This window comes from Syngnathus acus, chromosome 23 (assembly GCF_901709675.1).
Source record: "Syngnathus acus chromosome 23, fSynAcu1.2, whole genome shotgun sequence".
NCBI lineage: Eukaryota > Metazoa > Chordata > Actinopteri > Syngnathiformes > Syngnathidae > Syngnathus > Syngnathus acus.
Window position 1 is genome coordinate 4,988,750 of NC_051107.1, and position 18,843 is coordinate 5,007,592.

The window sequence follows — 18,843 nt, forward strand, 5'->3', positions numbered from 1 at the left end:
AGGCGAGTCACGTGATTTGCTCCCAAGCGGAGTTTCCACGACAGCTGGAAGCCGAAACGGCAAAGGGCGCATCGCTTCTTCTCAAAAGAATCCGGACGAGTGGAAAAAACAGACCTCTGCTCGTCTTGGCAACCCCTTCCAGAGACACCCTGGTCTGGCATGGGCGACAAGAGGAGTCCCACAAGGTAACGACTGCGGCCTAGGCGAGTTCTACGGAGCCGTGTGGTGGGGGCAGACAGTGGCGAGCGCGCGGGGGGCCGGAAAAAAAAAATCCTTTTCTCCATGGTATCTTAGTCCACCTTTTTTTTTCTGTCGTGCATGCTTTTGTGCAAGCGTGCATGCGCGCGGCTGTTAAAACCTCATTACAGCGTTGGGATCACGGCGCGCGTTCACACGATTTTCCTTCTGTAATCCTCGAGCCAGATGTGTGCCATCGATAGCAGTCGCTCGGTGCGAAAGGGGGGCTCATCTTCTCTTGTCTGCTACACGCTGCGCTTTACCTCGCTTATTTGTCTGTGTTTGTTTTCAAGGCCGAAGCGTCAACCCAAGCCCTCCTCCGACGAGGGGTTTTGGGACTGCAGCGTGTGCACGTACAAGAACACGGCGGAGGCTTTTAAGTGCATGATGTGTGATGTCAGGAAAGGGACATCAACAAGGTAAGACCTTGGACATAGTGGAATGGTGTCTTAAATGTGCATTGTGCAGCTTTCTGCTTTTTTGTTTTTTTTACGAGTCATTTATGACATTGCAGTATTTCCATGTACTGTCAATCATTACTCATCAATCATTCATTGTTCCAATACTTATCAAATGAGCCACGTTATATATTTCACATTTGGAATGTCCCTCAGCACATCGCCAAAGGGTCACAAGTTTAATTTGAAGTAGGCTTTTTGCAAATTACAACCCATCACCAATTTTGCATCAAATGAAAAATCTGCAGATCTGGCTAAAGTCTAAATGAATGTACCTTTAGCGAGTATTTCGAGCAAACACGCTGCTCCCGATGTGAGTGAAGTGATCCAGGAAATGAGTGTAATTCCTGCTGGACACTCTGTAACAGGAAGAATACACAACAAAGAGCTGAGCGGGAGGAAATGCAACTTTAGCACGACACCCAAATGTGTGTATGTGTGTGTGTGGGAGGGCTCACTGCGAACGAGGTTGTCACCGCAGCCGCCAGTCAGACAGACATCGCTTATTACTATGCAACAGCTTAATCAGCCTGCTGTCATCATACACACACTCACGCACAGATGCACTCAAAATGCACATTTCGCACTTGGATGCACACACACACACTGTCTGGTTTACCCGCCTTGCGGGGACAGTAGGGGCTCTTCGTCACTCTTTTTAGACACTGGCTTTTTTTTTTTTTTTCCACCCTGCACGTTGCTCACCACTTTGGTCCACTGTGGCTGCATCATTGCTGCCTGTGGTCATCACGAAGCTTGCATCATCATTGGAAGCCTGTCCAAAAGGCGTATTTTTCCAGACACTTCTGTTCTTACGCGTGACTAAAATAAGAGTAAAATCAACTTGCATTCAAATATCAATGCTCTCACACACACTGGCAAAAGACAAACTGCTCTTGCGGACACCCCTGGGAAGTTAAAAGTGGGGCGCAGGGTGGTACCCACTAAATCATAGTCGTTGGCCGCTAAAACGTTGGCGCGTCGGCCTGCCAACACTGCGGCAAAGATGGTCGCACAGGTGGTCTCGGCTGTTAACGAGCATACAAAATAGACAAGCGGTTCGCTCGGCGCCATGGTAAAGGGCAAACGACGTGCGGCATACAAATGCAAGATGGAGACGGCTCCCTCGCCGCTTGCTAAACAAGTGTGACAGAGCTGTAAATATGAAAATTAGTGTGGCAAAAAAATGACTTGATGCCAGAAGATAAAATGGCAGGAAAAGCCTCCTAAAACATCTGAACCTAATTTAGGGTCACTTTAAATGGTGGCTGTTTTTTGTTGATGAATTGAAATACGAGTTATGAGAGGCGATGCACACCATCTCAGCGATTCATTTTTTGGCCTCTGTTTTTCATTTTCTTTCTCTCACACCTAACCCCCCCCCCCCCCCCCCCCCCCCAGTCTCACACCCTCCCCCCCTTTTCCGTGCTTGCACTCTCTCCGGAGTTGAACTTAACCCAGGGCGTCCTGGGCTGACAGGCGGACTGATCTACCGCTTTCATCAGTGCTGCATATCCAAGCCGCAACCTTTTCTGTCAGCGTTTGGAAGCGTGTCATCTGCTCGCACACAATTTGACGCTCGACGGTATACAGACGATTAATCCTCGTCGACGCCTTACGTGGGCGGATGCATCACGACATATCATAGCTTCCTCCAACCAAGGTGTGTCGGTTAGCGCCGATGCTGCAGGTCAAACCGACTTTCAAAAGCTCGCCCATATTTGTTCTGCCGCTCTCGATCACGCCCTTTATGTTACAGCTTTCAGCCGCATACAAATAATGAACCGCGAGGGGGGGGGGGGTGAAGCGTGCCGTAGGCGCGTCACCGAGGCTCAAGATTACGGCTACGTGATAAGCCTGTAATTATGGCGCTGACACTGATGCATGACATTCAGCTCTAAGCGAGAATCAGGAGGGGAGAATGTGGCGGCGTGGCTAGCGGGCTGTCTAAAAGGTGTCATAAACCACGGGACGCGGCGAGCCATCTGTCCCCACCCCCCCACATACACACACACGCCATCGTACACGCACAAGCCTAGCATGTCGAGGCGGCAAGAGCCATTAATCATCAGGTTGGATGAGCTCCCAGGAGCTAGCCTCACTACCTGCTGTTAGCAAACGCACAAGCGGGTCCTGACACAAGGACGCCCACACCCGAGCAGAGAATGTGCAACGGAGCGTAAAATAAGCTATTTCGCAACAATCATCGCAGAGCCCAGATGAATGTCGTCGGAGCGCTCTTGTGGTTTGCATTGCACAAAGGCCTTTTAGCACACAATAAGACTATCAACAGGCTCAAATACATAACTGGAGCTACTATTATGGCTGGTACTATATCCCACTACACGGTTAAATATTTAACAACCAATAATAATAATAAAAAACCTGATTTAAAAAACCTGAAACACATTGATGACTTAAGTTAGACTGTGCTCACTCCCACCGCGGCGCAGCCCTCCGGAGCCGGTCCGCGTTGTTCCTAACATTAACTCGAGGCGCCAAATTTCCGCCGGTCGTAAAAATTGAGCCCGTTGTGTCTTTCGATTTCACACACATGAGTGTGTGTGTGTGCCCGCAAGTATGACATTTGGCTAACAAGAGTTCTTCTATGAAGAAAATGAATGTGCTGTAATACCTGCAGGCAGGACAGGACAAGTCCAAGGTGGATTTAAAGGCGTCAATGAGGGTTGTTGCTAGGGAGATTTGTACTGACAGCGCGCTAAACATGCATAGACTGTCCTTTAAAATGTTCATTGTATTGATTTTTTCCCCCCACTTATTGTAAAATCTCATTGCACACATGATTTCAAGGCCTAATAAGCGTTTGATGGGGTTAACAGACGCCCCACTGTTTAGACACGCCGCGCTATTATTAGATTGGCCGGCTCCTCTTTCACCTCCAGCTTATTGAACCAGCAAAATGGGCAGAGATCTCGTTTCATAGCAAAACAGTTGAGTCGAACGCGTAGTGCGTTTGTCATATTTCAGTCTGGCCGGGGGAATCTTTGAATTCAATCAAACAAGAGCGTTTGTCGCCTCACGAGCAGTTGGGTTGTTTAGAGCCTGGCGAGCCGGCGCCATTTAGCCCAAGGGCAGGAAAGACAATGTGTGTTTTGTCGGCGGTGGCGGGCCCTACAAAACAAGCTTTGTCACTTCAGGAGGAGGATCAGGTTTGTCAAGGAGAGCGGCAAATTGCTTCAGCCACGACTGCGGGAGGGTTGGAGGCGGGATTTCGGGTTGGGGAGGGCGGCGGTGCTTTTATTTAAAAGGTGTCAGCGGTTCTGCAGCAAAGCACTGACGAGATATTTTAAAGGTTGGGGGCGTCTCAGTTGTTTTGATGGGAAAGATACAGCAAAAAAAAAATGATGGGGGTGATTTTTTTTCTTTTTTTTTTTTGAAAGCAAGCCGAGCAAGAAATTGGGTCACCGTTGAATCATTAAACATTCACGCTCGCAGAACTAATGGCACTGACATGCACAAACGCTGAATGCGGTCACTTGACATCACGGGCTCATATCAAGCTTGCATACAACGAACGATATCAAAAATGAATGAGCGCCCTTGCGGCTCACCCACGCGCGACGACGTCTTTGCACACGCCATCTGGCCGAAGGTTCCTCGGCTTCATTCGGACCGGGCCAGGTATAAATGCTGTTTACGCCGACTCGTGTGTCGGGCGCTCTCAACAGATGGCCTTTTCAGCCCACTTGGCTCGGGGTCCCGCCAGCCCTCGAAACACACACACACACACACACATGCTCGGTGAAAGCAATACAGTTTCAGCCTTGCACGAACAACTGTCATGGATCAGTTGACTGGAGAGCGATGTCGGGCTTCCTAAATGCCACAACATTGCGATAGCGTTGTATAATGGCTTTGGAATGGCTGAATTCTTTTTATTTTAAATGCACCAAGTGTCAGCAACTGCCACTTTAAAGAACACTTTGGGTGCAAGCGCCTAACCGGCCCTGGCAGCCATTATTGGCTCCTGATTACGGCGGCGCGCTAGCAATGTGCTCACTATGATTTTCCCTCTCATTAATCTGCCACACGTTTCTTTTCCTCCCAACCACCCCTGCGGTCCCCTCGCGCCCCCCGACCCTGCAGGAAGCCACGCCCAGTCTCCCAGCTCGTCTCGCAGCAGCAGGCCACTCAGCAGTTCGTGTTACCCTCGCAGCCCAAGAAGGAGAAGAAGGAGCGCGTCGAGCGGGAGAAGAGCGACAAGGAGCCGGCGCTCAAGAAAAACACTCACAAAAGGATGAGGTGATCCAGCTTGTGCCAGCTTATGATTTTTAAGGGTGATTTTGCAAAGGGGGCATATATTATTATTATTATTAATTGTTTTTGCAGGCCCAGGTTAAAAAACATTGATCGTAGCAGCGCCCAGCATCTGGAGGTGACGGTGGGCGACCTGACAGTCATCATTACAGACTTTAAGGAGAAGGCCCGGCCGTCGTCGACCTCGGCCTCCTCCTCAAGCGCCGCCTCATCGGCCGCCGACCACCACAGCCAGAACGGCTCCAGCTCGGAAACCACAGAGAAGGGGCTCTCGTGCTCATCGTCGCCCCTGAGAGAGGGCGGCTCGCTTAACGGGGAGTCCCACTGAGACCACCCGCCCCATCTTTCCATTCCATCCCGGCCCGGCTGGTTTTCTTGAATGGATAATTGCTTTTCAGCCTTTTTCAAGCAGAGACGCATCTGATTCAAGTCGGATCAGTCACCACCATGATTTAGGAAACATTACACAACTATCCACTGACAGGAAACTTTTCATTTGGATCATTTCGCCACACTTGAGAGAATCCCACACATTTATGCAAAGCTTCCTCACAGACAGCTCTTTTTTTTTTTTGTGATGACATGCTCAGACAAGCTTTGGACAGTGTGATGTACTCTGGGAATACATTAGCTTATTAGCTTAGCCTGCAACCTCAAACACGATTCTCTGAAACTTCTTGTGAAGTTCTGCTGTTGAATTTTGTTGGATTAAAACCCACATTTAGGAAAGGTTTAGTATATTGTTAAGGGTCTTACCCATGTTTTTTGTTACTGTGTGCGAGTGGTGGAGCGCATTGGACAAACTGGAATGAATTCAGTTGTCTTTCTGCAAGGGGTTCAAGCGAGCCAACATGGAGGTACTAACTCAGGATTGAACCCGACAGAACAAAATACACATTTCTGCACATCCCGGGACACGTCACATCAGGATTCATGCATGGTAAAACTGATGACACGGCGGTCGAGGAAGGAAGATTTTAGCCAGTCAAACTGGACGTTGGTTTTAAAATCGCCGCCGCTGCACGACGAGACGAGGGGATACGGTTCTGTGGACTTCATTGTGGATAAGGCACCATGCAACACGGGAAAACTTGGTGGACATTTATTTGCAGGGCAGGCGATGGAACGAATTTCAAAAACTGTTTATATTTCGTCATTTTCATGTAGCCAACTTGGGGAGCTTTAGATGGTCTAAACTTCCAGCCGAGCAATTAATAGTTATTGTAACTACACAATCTACAAATCTATAGATTCTCACAGATTAATGAATATTTACAACATGTTGTACAATATGTTTTCATGTGGCTGTATTGTCCATCATATCAATGTTATTGCCATGTTGGTTTTTTTCTTCATTTTATGCAGTGATTCAAAATGTCACAGCATGATCAAAGGTGTTATAATGTGGGACAAGTTACGTTTGTGTGGTTTAGACTCACTGCAGGGGTGTCAAACTCATTTTTGTCGCAGGCCGCATCAAAGTCATAGTTTCCTTCGGAGGGCTGTTATGACCCACATAAATGAACGCCTCATATTATATAGGCTACAGAACTGTTCTGAAAAAAAAATATGAATGGTCATAAAAATTGCTAGCAATAGCTCTATTTTTTAAAAGTGAAGACAATTTGCAATTTTAGTATTTACAAATGAATATGATGCCCAATTTGTTTTTGTGGGCCACATCACAGGATGTGGCGGGCCATATCAGGCCCCCCGGGCCTTGAGTTTGACACCTGTGCTTTAGAGATAAGGTTCACAACACTAGCTGGGACTACGTGCTTGGGCCTGTCGGAATTGCTTAGAAATGTGTTACATGTTTGTGGCAACAATGGAATAATTTTCTTTGTTTTTATTTTGTTTTATTTGTTGATACATTTCCTTATGGTCTGCTCAGTTGTTATGAAATGTGTGTTTATGACAAGTCTATATTAGAGCGCTGCAAAATGCAAACAAAACACTACGATATGCAGTTTTGCATTCGATTTCTTCTATTAAACTGCCTTTAGTACATGCCAAACAAAGACAGACATATGTACTGTACAACGTCTCTCCCCTTTAGCACCACCTGGTGGCTTGCTTAGTAATTACTGCTTCATACATGCGAGAAAACGGATTGCATATAAGTACTACAGAGTAATATTGCAGTTATCAATGGCACCTATTGATTAGCAGCTATTTTAGATGTCAATAACCAACCTAATGCCCCCCCCTCCCCAATTGCAATTGAACGTGGGGGCTCCTTTTCTAAATCCGCCACCCCAATCAAAAGACAGCCATAAGCTATGAATGGTTCTTTTCAGAGGTGAAATAAAATGAAAGTTGACTGAGGGGGAGGAATCCCACCCTTCCCCCATTTAGGGTCTTGACCTCTTGGATCTGTGGGGGACCCCCATAAAGAGGAGACAATGAATAAAGAGCAACCGGAAACACTTGTAGCCTACAGAATAAAAGCGCAAATCAACAATGGCATAAGTATTTGTATTTTGGATATCTTTCGTGGTATAGTGTAATACACATAAACGTAGAATAAAACTGCCGTTCAAAAAGCAGTGTCAAGCGATCAGCTTTCAAAGTGTAAGGAAGTATGACACAGCCAAATGGTTTCCCTTTTCAATTTAACCGGAAATACATTCGCATTACTGTTAACTTATCGAACATTCGCGTTATGTGTCATGACTCTAGCCCCGAGTACCGTGCTCAAACTCTATAATGCGGCGTTACATTCGTGCACTGCTGTTGTGCACGGTGTTTGCCGTGTTTTCGGGGTTCTACATTTATAGTGCACTTTTTCACGCGGATGTGTCAGCCGGGCAAAACGGACCGAAGAGGATTTACGTCCCTGCAAGAGTCCCAGGACCAAAAAAAGGGGATCCAGACAAAACGGGGTCACAAATATCACGTCGGCATAACAGGTAAGTGGAAATAGATGCGTCGTCGTTATTTACACATTTAGACGACTAACAAGTATATTTGTCCCGATATTTACGGCTCAAGATGTTTTGAAATTGTAATGGAATGAAGCGCTCGTTAGTCTGTGACGTCACGGCTTGGGTCATGAATGGGGTTCACGCGAGACTTGTCCATGAGACTTGCGCATAAATGTGATTTGGAAGGATGCGTTCACGTACGTTAAAAACGTTGGTCAGATTAAACTTCCTCCTTAGTTGAACAGATCTTGCAAAATTATTAATATTACTAATTATTAATCAATATAAGATATACAGTATTTGTGTTTGCTGATTTAAAAATAAAAAATGAGTTCAGCCATTGTTTTAGGAACATGATGAAATGCCTTTGTTGTCATTCCACTCAGGTACATCATGCGCCAAAGGGGCCAGCTGGAGATGGGCGGCCGGACCAGACGTCCCCCCCACATGCACTTGGCTGTGGTGGCCTGTGGCGAGCGGCTAGAGGAAACCATCACCATGTTAAAATCGGCCGTGCTTTTCAGCATCAAGCGCCTCCAGCTGCACATTTTTGCCGAAGACCAGCTGCACGCCAGATTCATGGAAGCAGTGAGTTCTCATTTGGAAAAGAACTTGTGCTCTTGTGCAATTATTCACCACTGTTTCCTCCGATCTAGTTGGAATCCTGGCCGGCTTTTATCCGCTCCAGGTTCAACTACACAGTCTACCCGATCCACTTTCCCAATGAGAATGTAGCGGAGTGGAAAAAACTCTTCAAGCCCTGTGCCTCCCAGAGACTCTTTCTACCTGTGAGGGACAAACACCAATACGTCTTTGAGGGAATGCAATATTTGTTTTGACTCATTCTCGTTTTTCTCCACAGCTTATCCTGAAGGACGTTGAATCTTTAGTCTACGTGGATTGCGACATCCTCTTCCTACAGCCTGTCGACCGTCTGTGGGATTTTTTATCTCGATTCGATTCTGCGCAACTAGCTGCCATGGCTCCTGAGCACGAGGAACCCCGCATCGCTTGGTACAATCGCTTTGCCCGCCACCCTTTCTACGGCAGGACAGGGCTCAACTCGGGAGTCATGCTCATGAATCTCACAAGGATGAGGAACGTGTTTTTCAAGGTGAGTGGGACGCTTTGCCGTGGTGTTGTTGTAATACAACTGATGACCACAAGATGTCCCCCGTGCACTACAAGAATTACGCACTGTTCCACCACAAAGCCTTTTTTTTTTATCTTGAAAATACAATTATGCACTAACAGAATGATATGACCTCCGTGGGGCTCAAATGGGAGGAGCTGCTGATGCCACTGCTTCAAAAATACAAACTGAACATAACCTGGGGAGACCAGGATCTTTTAAATATCATTTTCCACTACAACCCTGGTGAGTCATGAGTCTTATAAGAGTTGTACGTCGCCCAAATGTCCACTAGATGGCGTAAAAACTCAATTTCTTCTTTCATTGCATCAAAACGGCCTTTTGTATCTTTTTGGCTGTTGCTTATCCAGAGTTCCTACTTGAGTTTCCCTGCCAGTGGAATTATCGTCCAGACCACTGCATCTACGGCAGCAACTGCGCCTCCGCCGAGGAAAACGGGATTTACATCCTGCACGGAAACCGAGGGGTGTACCACGACCACAAGCAGCCCGCCTTCCGATTGGTCTACGAGGCCATACGAAAGGTGACTCAGTCAGCAAAACAATGAGAAGTGGAAGCATTCATTTTAGCATTACACATATTGAGGGTGTGAGCACAAAGCTAATTTCCCTCCCGAGAGGACGTTTATGGGCTGTTTACCAGCAGCGTAATAATATTGATGACCAGGCTGGCATTTACTTAATGATGTCATCAGAGCAAATCTCATTCCCTTTCTATTTAGCATCGCATAGATCAGGGCAATGGTGGATCCATAGCCAATCACATGGACAAAAATGACCTCCATTGTAAAAGACGTTATCGTCTCTTAATTGGGATGGTACGATACCAATGCCCGATACTAGCTGGCTCCAAACTAGAACATTTACATTTGATGATACGGTGATAACCATCAGAACGACGCGATAATAATTTTACGCTGACTCAGTCCGAGAGGTCTCATACGCACTAACCGATGATCCATTTGACGGCAGTACTCGTTTGGCGCCGACCCGGTGGCGTCCCTGCTGGCCCCGCTGGAGAAGCAACTGCTGAAGACCACGCACACGTACTGCGGGAAAGCCCACGCGCTGTTCACCAAGGCGCTGGTGCACGGCCTGGCCGCCATTAACAGGAAGGCACGGCCATAAGTGACATCTGCTACCTCTGTTGAGCACTTTGAACTTGAACTTCTCTTCTATTATTACAGTTTTTTTTTTTTTTTTACTGACTAACCTCGAAGAGGAAGCCCTTCTCTTTCCATATTGGAGAATTTATCAAACTGTATCAGAGAATGAAACCAGTACATATTTTTTTTATGATGTCACTCCACTCAAGAAAGCAATTTTTATATGATGTGTGTTTAGATTTTTTATTTTTATTTTTTTAAACTGTGAATTCAAACTTACTGTTTTTGTTGGACATGTGATGCAAACTCTTCAAGCCAAAGTATTACATTTTTGTTACAATACTATTGAATGTATTAAGGACTACAATACTGAATTTATGGTTGACGTGCATTTTATTGCATTGTGTCGTAAAATAAATAAATAAAAATACTTCAGTTTCATATGTACTAGAAAGAACAGACCAAATATGTCAGAACAACTTTGTTACTCAAGCCCAGTCAGAAATATTCAAAAAGATTTTTTTTTTTTAAAGCAAAGAGATCTTTCAATACCCATCGTGGTTTCCTTGCCGGTCGCGAGCACAACTAACAGTTTAGACTTTCCATCCGAGCACTTAATGGAGACGGATGCCGTGCTTGTACAACAGATCGATGCACTTGTCAATAATCTAAAAGCAGACCACCTGAGGTTCTTCGCTGTGCCCGCCCGAACTGCTAGGTGCTCATAAAGTAGAAGTGATGGACCAATACTGTACAGCATTGAGCAGAGGCAACCATTTGACGTTTTCCCCCATTAAGCCTTGGACTCGGGCGTCTGTATGCGGCTCCCCCGGGCGCTTTGACGCATTGTGTCATTCATCACTATGTATCTATATGAGAGCTTATCAATTACATTTATTGGCCTGTGCTCGGATGAAACCGACTTCGAGAAACAATGGCTTCTGAGCAGCGCGTTGTGAAATTCAAGATGATCAAACTTGGTTTTATATCATAGTAAAAACACAAATTGGGATTTTCTTTTCTAATATATTGAGCAGCCGGGTTGGAAGAGTATAAAAAAGGAGAGGGACACCGTGAAGCACCTCAAAGTGAGTTCGTCCTTTTTTTTGTGACAGTGGAAAAAAAAAACAGAATGGAAGAGTGCACTTGAAGGACCGTGAAAGGCCGGATCGAGTGTGTTTTGATGGAGAAGGGGAAAAAAACAAACAAAAAAAAAAGGACAAAGTCTACCTCAGCCAATTAGGCTGTCTTGCTTTCTTTTGGATGAAGCTCTCAAAAAAAAAAATAACGGTTTCATCCGAGGAAAACAACCTCCAGATGGCCAACGCTCAAGTTTATTTTATTCATTTTGTAAATGGAGGCTGGGCTGTTTCTTTTTCTATTGGATATTGCTACAATGATTTATAGAGGTTGCTTTTGATTTGATTACAAAACCATCTTTCAGGTGATGGGGGTGGGGTGGGGGGGTATGTTTATTTATTTATTTTAATTTTATTTACAAGTCATCTGAGGGGGCTTTTATATGCTCTACTGGAACGAGGCTCGCTCCAACTCTGCGCATTTACATTTACATGTTGTAATAGGGTCTATATATCACGGCTGTCCGTGTCCATGCTTGTTGCCCCCCCCCATGCACACGTTTGATGTCCGGTGAGATGGAATGTGACATCTTTGCCGAGCTTGGTCACGTCAAGTCGGCACAGATTGCTTTATTTACTTCACAGCTTGTCAGCTCTGTCCGCTTGTCAGATTGCAAATGCCACATGGAGCCAAGACTGAGGATTTCTGGCTACTTTCATTTTTTTGTTTGCTACTGCTTTACAGAGCCAGCCAGAAAGAATCTCTGTTTTTCTGCCAAATGTGGACACCAGTATTATATTTATAGTCAGCAAAGAGGACAAAATGTTTCCTCTGCTATCATCGACAGAAGAAAATGTATTTTGCTGCTACATTCAATATATCGGACTATGTTCAATAAAAATAATAGTGGCCCTAATATTGACTCTTGCGGCACACCACATCGCAAAATTCAACAGTAAAAAAAATGATTTTCCTGCTACTGAAACATTCAATATATTGAAAGCGTTATGCGATGTTCAATCAAAATAATAGCGGTCCTAATATTGACCCTTGCGGCACTCCACACCGCAAAAGAAGAAAATATATTTTTCTGCTACTGAAAACATTGGTGTCCATCACTCTTTAGAAACGGTAGCCTTGAGCCATAATAAGCTCGTCTTTTACAAACCACATCCAAGGATGATGACAAGAGGGCGCAAAATAGGATGGAAATAATTCAGAAACTATTCTGTGTTTTTTTTTTCCAGTCGTAGCATTGAGGTGTTTTAATTAGCCGCTGGTATTTATCCAAAATCTGGTCTCTTCAAACACACGCACAAAACCCACGCTCACATTCCCCCTGCAAGCTTTTCAATTAGGTAATTACAACGGCAGTGAATGGACACTGGCGCTCTATTGTGAAGGCACCTGTCCCCCTGTAGACAGCAATTACCTGCCTGGCTGGAGGCAACTTACAGCCAATTGTCTCAGTGTGTGCGGGATGGGGGCTGTATTGGCCAGTTTGTGTTTCGGAGACAGTTTAAGTCAAGCCAAGTCGCTCATTTTCAGCTGAGAAAAAAAACTTCATCGACCAGTTCGTGTGAATTTAAAATGATGTATAAGATCAATATGGGCAATGAAAACAACATATATAATTATCATTATTATTTCTAATCAGCTACATCATTTGGGAAAAATCGCAGCCTTTACTTTAATCCCCAACAAATTGCAGCCTGACCGTTTGCACTTTATCGCCTCCGGAGGCTCCCTCAGGTGTCAATTTACACCCGCGTTCCGTTTTATCGATCTGCCCGGACGCACACGCATGTAAGACTCGCAGAATCCGTTAAGGGGGAAATGCCAACTGCAAATTGACGGGAGCGTGTCGTGTGTATGTGCACGTTTCGCATGTTGTAAAGGTGTACAAACACCTGTTATCTGTTCCCATGGCGATCAGGATCCACTGTGTTAATTAAAGCCCTTAAATTGTTGTTATACCGCCTGATGGAAGGATTCAAGTGTGATGTTACGCAAGACGATAAATCATTGCAACTACAGCTTCATTATCTAGGTAGGGGAAGAAAAAAAAAAAAAGCAGCCATCCATGCAGATGATTTGTCTATCACTTACGACATGACGTCAGTGATTAAATGCTAACAGGCTAACAGTTAAGCACCCTGCCAGCTTTCCGAGTCAGCGTAATCAAATGCATTCAGCGCTTATCAGTCCTGTTTATCAAGCCCCGATGTTCCGGAGAGAGGATATGAGGCTGATGGCTTTTCGTTTCGTTTTTTTTCCCGATCAATCATCAGTGGAGTCGGGAGCAGGGCGACTAACGAGGTCTCCTAACGAGGGAACGCGGCCAAAGGATATAATTGGGGGGAAAACTCGTGATTATCTAGCCTCAAAAGATAGATCTGCTACTGTCTGGGGAGAAGCGTGGCGGGCACGAGGTGGAAGGGAAAAAAAGAAAAGTCAATATGAGAACACTTTGGGAGGCAGTGGAGCAGATAAAAACACGGATTGTGACATGAGGCCAACCGACATTTGTCCGGAGGCTGAGGAAAAACAGCCTTCAGTACAATGAGATTATATGTGAATACTTTTCAATCTTCTGTTAGTATGCCTTGCTGCCCTGTGAGCTCAAGTAATATTTTTTGGAATAATTACGAGGCTAACTCCCCTTAACTTGTCTATGGCGTTTTCAATTCAAGTTAGCATTAAGCTAGCAGGTTTTTGTGGTCGTTTTAAACTTTTAAAAACTTTTAAAAGTAAACTTTAACAAGGCATAATAAATAATGTTCAGTTTGGCAAATCGGAATCGCATCTTAGAAAGAAACGTTATATTCATTTGGGGGTTAATGATCTGAAATGTCAAATGAACGAAACATCCCCGAATCCATTCTATTGCTGACATTGGCTGTTCAATTTATGTTTCCATTCAAATTTGGCAACACAAAAGAGTCAATACAACTTGCTCAAAATGATTGCTGCTCTTTTACAGGCACCAATAAAAGCAAGCGTTTCAAATGTGTTGTGTTTGCAAAGTGGCGAACGATTCAGCGCGGCCTTGGAGCTAGCGAGCGCCGTATTTCATCCGTCAGGGCGGCTACTGTTAATGTTTTATCGGCCAATGCCGATGAAAGCTTTACATTTTCATGGCCGCTGATTGAAGTAATTGTCTCGCCGCCCTTTACGCGGTTGTCATGTCACGGACGTGTTTTCAATATCTAATGATCCACTTTCGGTCTTTAGAACGATTACCATGTACTTGATTATTATTTTTTTTCAATGACGTTTTACCGTTACTCCCCGCATTTCAAAATGAGACATTTCAGTTTTGCATGTTTGCATGTCGTTCTTCTTATATAGCGTACCGACAAGACACATAGCGCCCAGTACAGTGGACACATGCATAGATTGTTTGGATTTACAGCCCTGCCGAGGAGTAATTACATCTCCTAATTGCTTCAAGAAAGAGCCCCCGCGGGAGCAATGCGGCTCCAAAACAAAGAAAGATTAATAAGGGAATGATATGACGGAGCCTCGGAGGAGGACGTGTTTGGGGTGGGGTGGGGACGGAAGGAGCCCGGGTTTGAAGATGTGGGCAAGCAAAGCTTAATCACTTTACCTGATTGCCATCTGAAGTCGTGAATCACAATTAGCTGGCTTTTTGTCAGTTTTGCAGAGTCCATTTCCATGATTAGACCTAGCGTCTTGTCAACCAACATCCTGTAAAATATATTTGCAATTAATCACATACTGTATGCTTTAAACTAGTACTGCACATATATTTATTTATACATTGGTAAGACAACATAATATATTGGAAGCATTACATACGTTAAGTACAATCAAAATAATTGTGGCTCTAAGATTGACCCTTGTGGCACACCACGGGTGATATCTAAAAGTGACGTTTCCCTATCTGGACAAACTAAACCATCCTGTTAGCGCTTCTACCAAATCTATTTTGTCTATCCTAATTCTAGATAAATACGAGGCAATGGGCTTTTTAATGACTCGACTCGCCGCATCCTCTCCAGCCTTTGTAGCTCCTCTTCGTCTGCGCTATTAACAAACCCCACCGGTTGTCCTGGTTACCTGCAGATAAGCCGCTAGTGTAATTTAGTTAGCTTGTTATCGCCAAGTACAACGGGGAAGTGGGCAAATGAGGTACTTTGATGCATCGTCCTCCTGCCGGAGAGATTTTCTTGATTACTCTGCTGTGAGAAAAGTTAACTGCACATTTTTTCCTGACTGTGGAGGTGCAGGAATGCAGCAAGACTATCTCCACGGAGCCTCTCAAGTATCACCTGGGGTAATTGTGAAGGATGCTAATCTGCGATTCAGTTTGATAGTGTCTACATGAAATATTCACGCGTCTCTCCTCGCACTAAGCTGCCAGCTCTTTGTGGCGTCATCACGCATATGAAATTGGCAAGAGGTTCCCTGTGAGAGCATGGGGGGGGCGATCAGACGAGGATAATACTTGACAGTTGTTCACCGCCGCGTGACGCCTCTTCTCACCTGAAGCGCAGACGCCGACGTCCTTCACGACCATCTGCCTGTCGTTCACTGTTAATTGATTTGTCCTTGGACATGAGCGTCTTGGGTGGTGTTTTGCATGGAGCCTATGGGAATGTATATGAAGAAACTTGGCATGACAAGACAATGTCAAACAAGGTGGAGTTTTTAACCAATCATCAGTTTTAAAAAAAACAAAGTGGTTTTACCGTACAGCCCACAAGGAAAGCAGATTGGGTTCCTCAACCCAATGTACTCACGGGTAGAAATAACCCAACACTGACTCCGCCCCTTTTGGAGCCAGTGCAAGGTTAGCTATTTGACTTACTTTTTCTCTAGTTTACTATTCTGTGGCTTATGCAAGCCGCCTTGGAAGTGGACAATTTTAAAAGTAGCATTAGCCTCTAATTGCAGCTGTTATAGCCGTTGTGGAATGTTGACCCCCCCCCCCCCCCCCCCCAATTAGCAGGACAGCTCCGCAGCATGTTCTCTTCTGCTGTCTTCTGCATGCGGAACGCCCAAACTAGCCACCCTTAATTGCTTTGTGAATCTATTCCCTGGTGCTCGCGCTGAACAATGGGAGCAGCTAATGTATCGGTGTCACTCAAGGTTAAATGCTTTTGCTGTCATTACAATGTAATTTTTTAGAGGGGGGGGGGCATGTGTAATTAGCCCAAATATAAGTTATTTCTGATGTCATCATATTCTGTTGAGTGTTTTTATGTGCATGGACACGTTTGAGGTGATCCATGTTAATAGCCTTGTGAGTTTTCTCTCCGGAACCTCCCCGGTGGCGTTAAGGCATCCGTAATAAGGCAGCTCGAGGAATCGCAGCGTTTCTTCCATCTCGAATGAAGCGTATTGCTTATTAGCGCACGTTTCGAGACTCTGAGGAGAACATGATGCTAAGTATAAGGGCGTGCTAAGGAGGTTCTGGTGAGTAAATAGATGGATGATGTGATAGTGGGAATCCCTGCAGGGAGGTTGTAGTAAGACAAATGTGGAAAATGAAAAAGTAGATTTTTTTTCATCATCTAACAAAATTGCTGTATTCACTTTCAGGCAAGGCCATTTTATTTTTAGCACACCAAATTACTGACCAAACTCAATAAATATATATTTTTTAATCAAGTCCAATGCATCCCAGATATTAGTAAGAAAAAACTTTAATTGATCAGCACTGAAAGAAACCCAAGTGAGAGCGACCATTCGTCTTCATTGACTGGTCGCTCAGTGTGAAACGCTTAATTAGTCCCATCCAATGAGGGAGATTAACAATTCGGCTTTACTGCATTTGCTTTGAAGCACTTTTTATCGATTTATATCACCCCCTCCTTCGTTCATGCCTGAATGACTTTCATTGATTTCAGTCTCCAAAGCAAAACACTTTGCATTAAAGTGGAAAAGTCATCAATAGCAACGGTGCAATATTAATTTGGTTAAGACAGAAGATACGTACAGCATCAAGATGCATGAAAAATGTAAGATTTTTTTAGCGACCCCATTTAATTTATTCCATTGAGGCTCAAGGGCAGTGGTGCATTGCATTTTTTACATTCCACGTTAAGGATGTCGCCCAAAGGGACTGAGATGCAAAATGGCGCCAAACCAACCTTAAAGTTAAACACAGCTCGCTAAGATGAAGGATATACAGTATAATGAAACATCTTTTATTCATGACCTATTTTGCATCTCGACTGCAGTCTAATATTCCTCTCTAATATAACCCTCTTTGGAGTAAATAACAATTCCGCAACGTAAAAATTAGCTTGATTGAGATTAGACAACACCATCATCCCAAGCAACTTGCTCATTTTAAATCCGATACCATTCAAACTCGGTAGGAGTCTTGCTTGGGTGTGTGACAATCATTCCCGGAGGTTTGATCGGGATCATCCAAAAACTGCCTCTGTAGCTCACCAACAAAAAATGAAAAGATTGGAGCGACTACTGTGATCCAAAACCCAACGATCTTTCTCCAACCCCTCCTGAATGCACCACAAAACCTCAAACAGGAAATAACATGACTTGAAGGTGCACAAAAATGCAAACACACAAAGTCTCACCCGCTCAAGAGTTCCCAGAGTGGCCGTTGGCTGCTTCAAAGCCGTCCTTAGATTAAAAGCGTGCTGGGATTCTGCAATTTTCAACGGTGCCGCCGCCCTACCCGCTTGTCTGCTGGAATATGAATGAGGCACATAGATGAGAATACATAACATATTTTACATATTTATACCAACAGTATGAGGCGAAAAAATTGGAATATCTAATCAATCCAAAATGGACTCAATGGTCCTCTGTCCTTGGTGAAGACAGAAAAATAGTTCACCTGATTTAATATGATGCACAAAAAGCACCACTCTGATGTGTCTCATTAATTCTTCAGCTCAGCGGGCTGTGGACGGATGCGGCAGATTGACGGGGGATGAGGAGACTTCCCCGGCGTCTCGCTTTGAAATGGAAGTATAGTTTAGCGAGGATGCCTCCGAGCTGTAAATGGACACACATCAACCCCCCCCCACATACTTTATATACAAGCAGTCAGTCTTCCCACTACAAAAACATGAATCTCACGAACTGCGGTGACATGATGATGTCTTGTCAAGCCCGGAAACATCATAAAAAAAATACTCTTTTGATTTCTAGCGAGCAATAATATGGAGCTCAGTTAGACGTCAGGACTGTGCCGGGGAGGTAATAACCCAGGTGCCACCATTAGGGAAGCTCCGATTTTATACGCTCGTATGTTCATTTAGCAATCATGCTCGCTAATCACCCTCCAGGAGTCGTGAGTGCCGCTGATTGCGCGGCATTGATCAGCTCACGGTTTTGGATAAAATGACAGAAAAAAAAAAATGTCGAAAAGTGGTTACAACCTGAAAAATAATAATACCCCCAAATAAATAAATAAAAACTGAAAGAAAAAATGTCAAAAAGTGGTTACAACCTGAAAAATAATAATACCCCAAAATAAATAAATAAATAATAAAAGAGAATTTTTCATTCCTAAGCAATGAATGATTCAAAGCCATATTTTTTAAAGTAGTAAAGCTACAAATAAGACATTTATTGACATCTTTAAATGTAAGGTAGCCACGT

The 18,843-nt window shown here is 44.5% G+C and overlaps 3 protein-coding genes across 4 annotated transcripts in view; all 3 read left to right on the forward strand.

Annotated features, from left to right (window-relative positions):
• The window catches only part of LOC119117540, a 135,310-nt gene that overhangs the window by 52,370 nt on the left and 64,097 nt on the right, over window positions 1–18,843 (forward strand). The gene's annotated exons all lie outside the window — the stretch shown is intronic.
• yaf2 (YY1 associated factor 2) overlaps window positions 1–18,843 on the forward strand; it is a 21,922-nt gene continuing 3,079 nt past the window's right edge. Inside the window, exons 1-4 of one of the 2 annotated variants that reach the window (XR_005096455.1) lie at window positions 1–185; window positions 531–656; window positions 4,803–4,958; window positions 5,046–6,526. Coding sequence is in view for 1 of the 2 variants with exons in the window: in XM_037243490.1 (XP_037099385.1) it covers window positions 160–185; window positions 531–656; window positions 4,803–4,958; window positions 5,046–5,301 (564 nt within the window). In the remaining variant the exon portion in view is untranslated. Of the gene's footprint in view, window positions 186–530; window positions 657–4,802; window positions 4,959–5,045; window positions 6,991–18,843 lie in introns of those variants that run through there. The other variant, XM_037243490.1, reaches the window with a different exon arrangement.
• Window positions 7,608–10,376, forward strand: gxylt1b (glucoside xylosyltransferase 1b). The gene is made up of 7 exons (XM_037243425.1): window positions 7,608–7,885; window positions 8,287–8,488; window positions 8,557–8,688; window positions 8,763–9,014; window positions 9,155–9,278; window positions 9,404–9,576; window positions 10,025–10,376. Exons 1-7 carry the CDS (start codon window positions 7,683–7,685, stop codon window positions 10,178–10,180), a joined length of 1,242 nt encoding a protein of 413 aa, XP_037099320.1. The 5' UTR covers window positions 7,608–7,682; the 3' UTR covers window positions 10,181–10,376.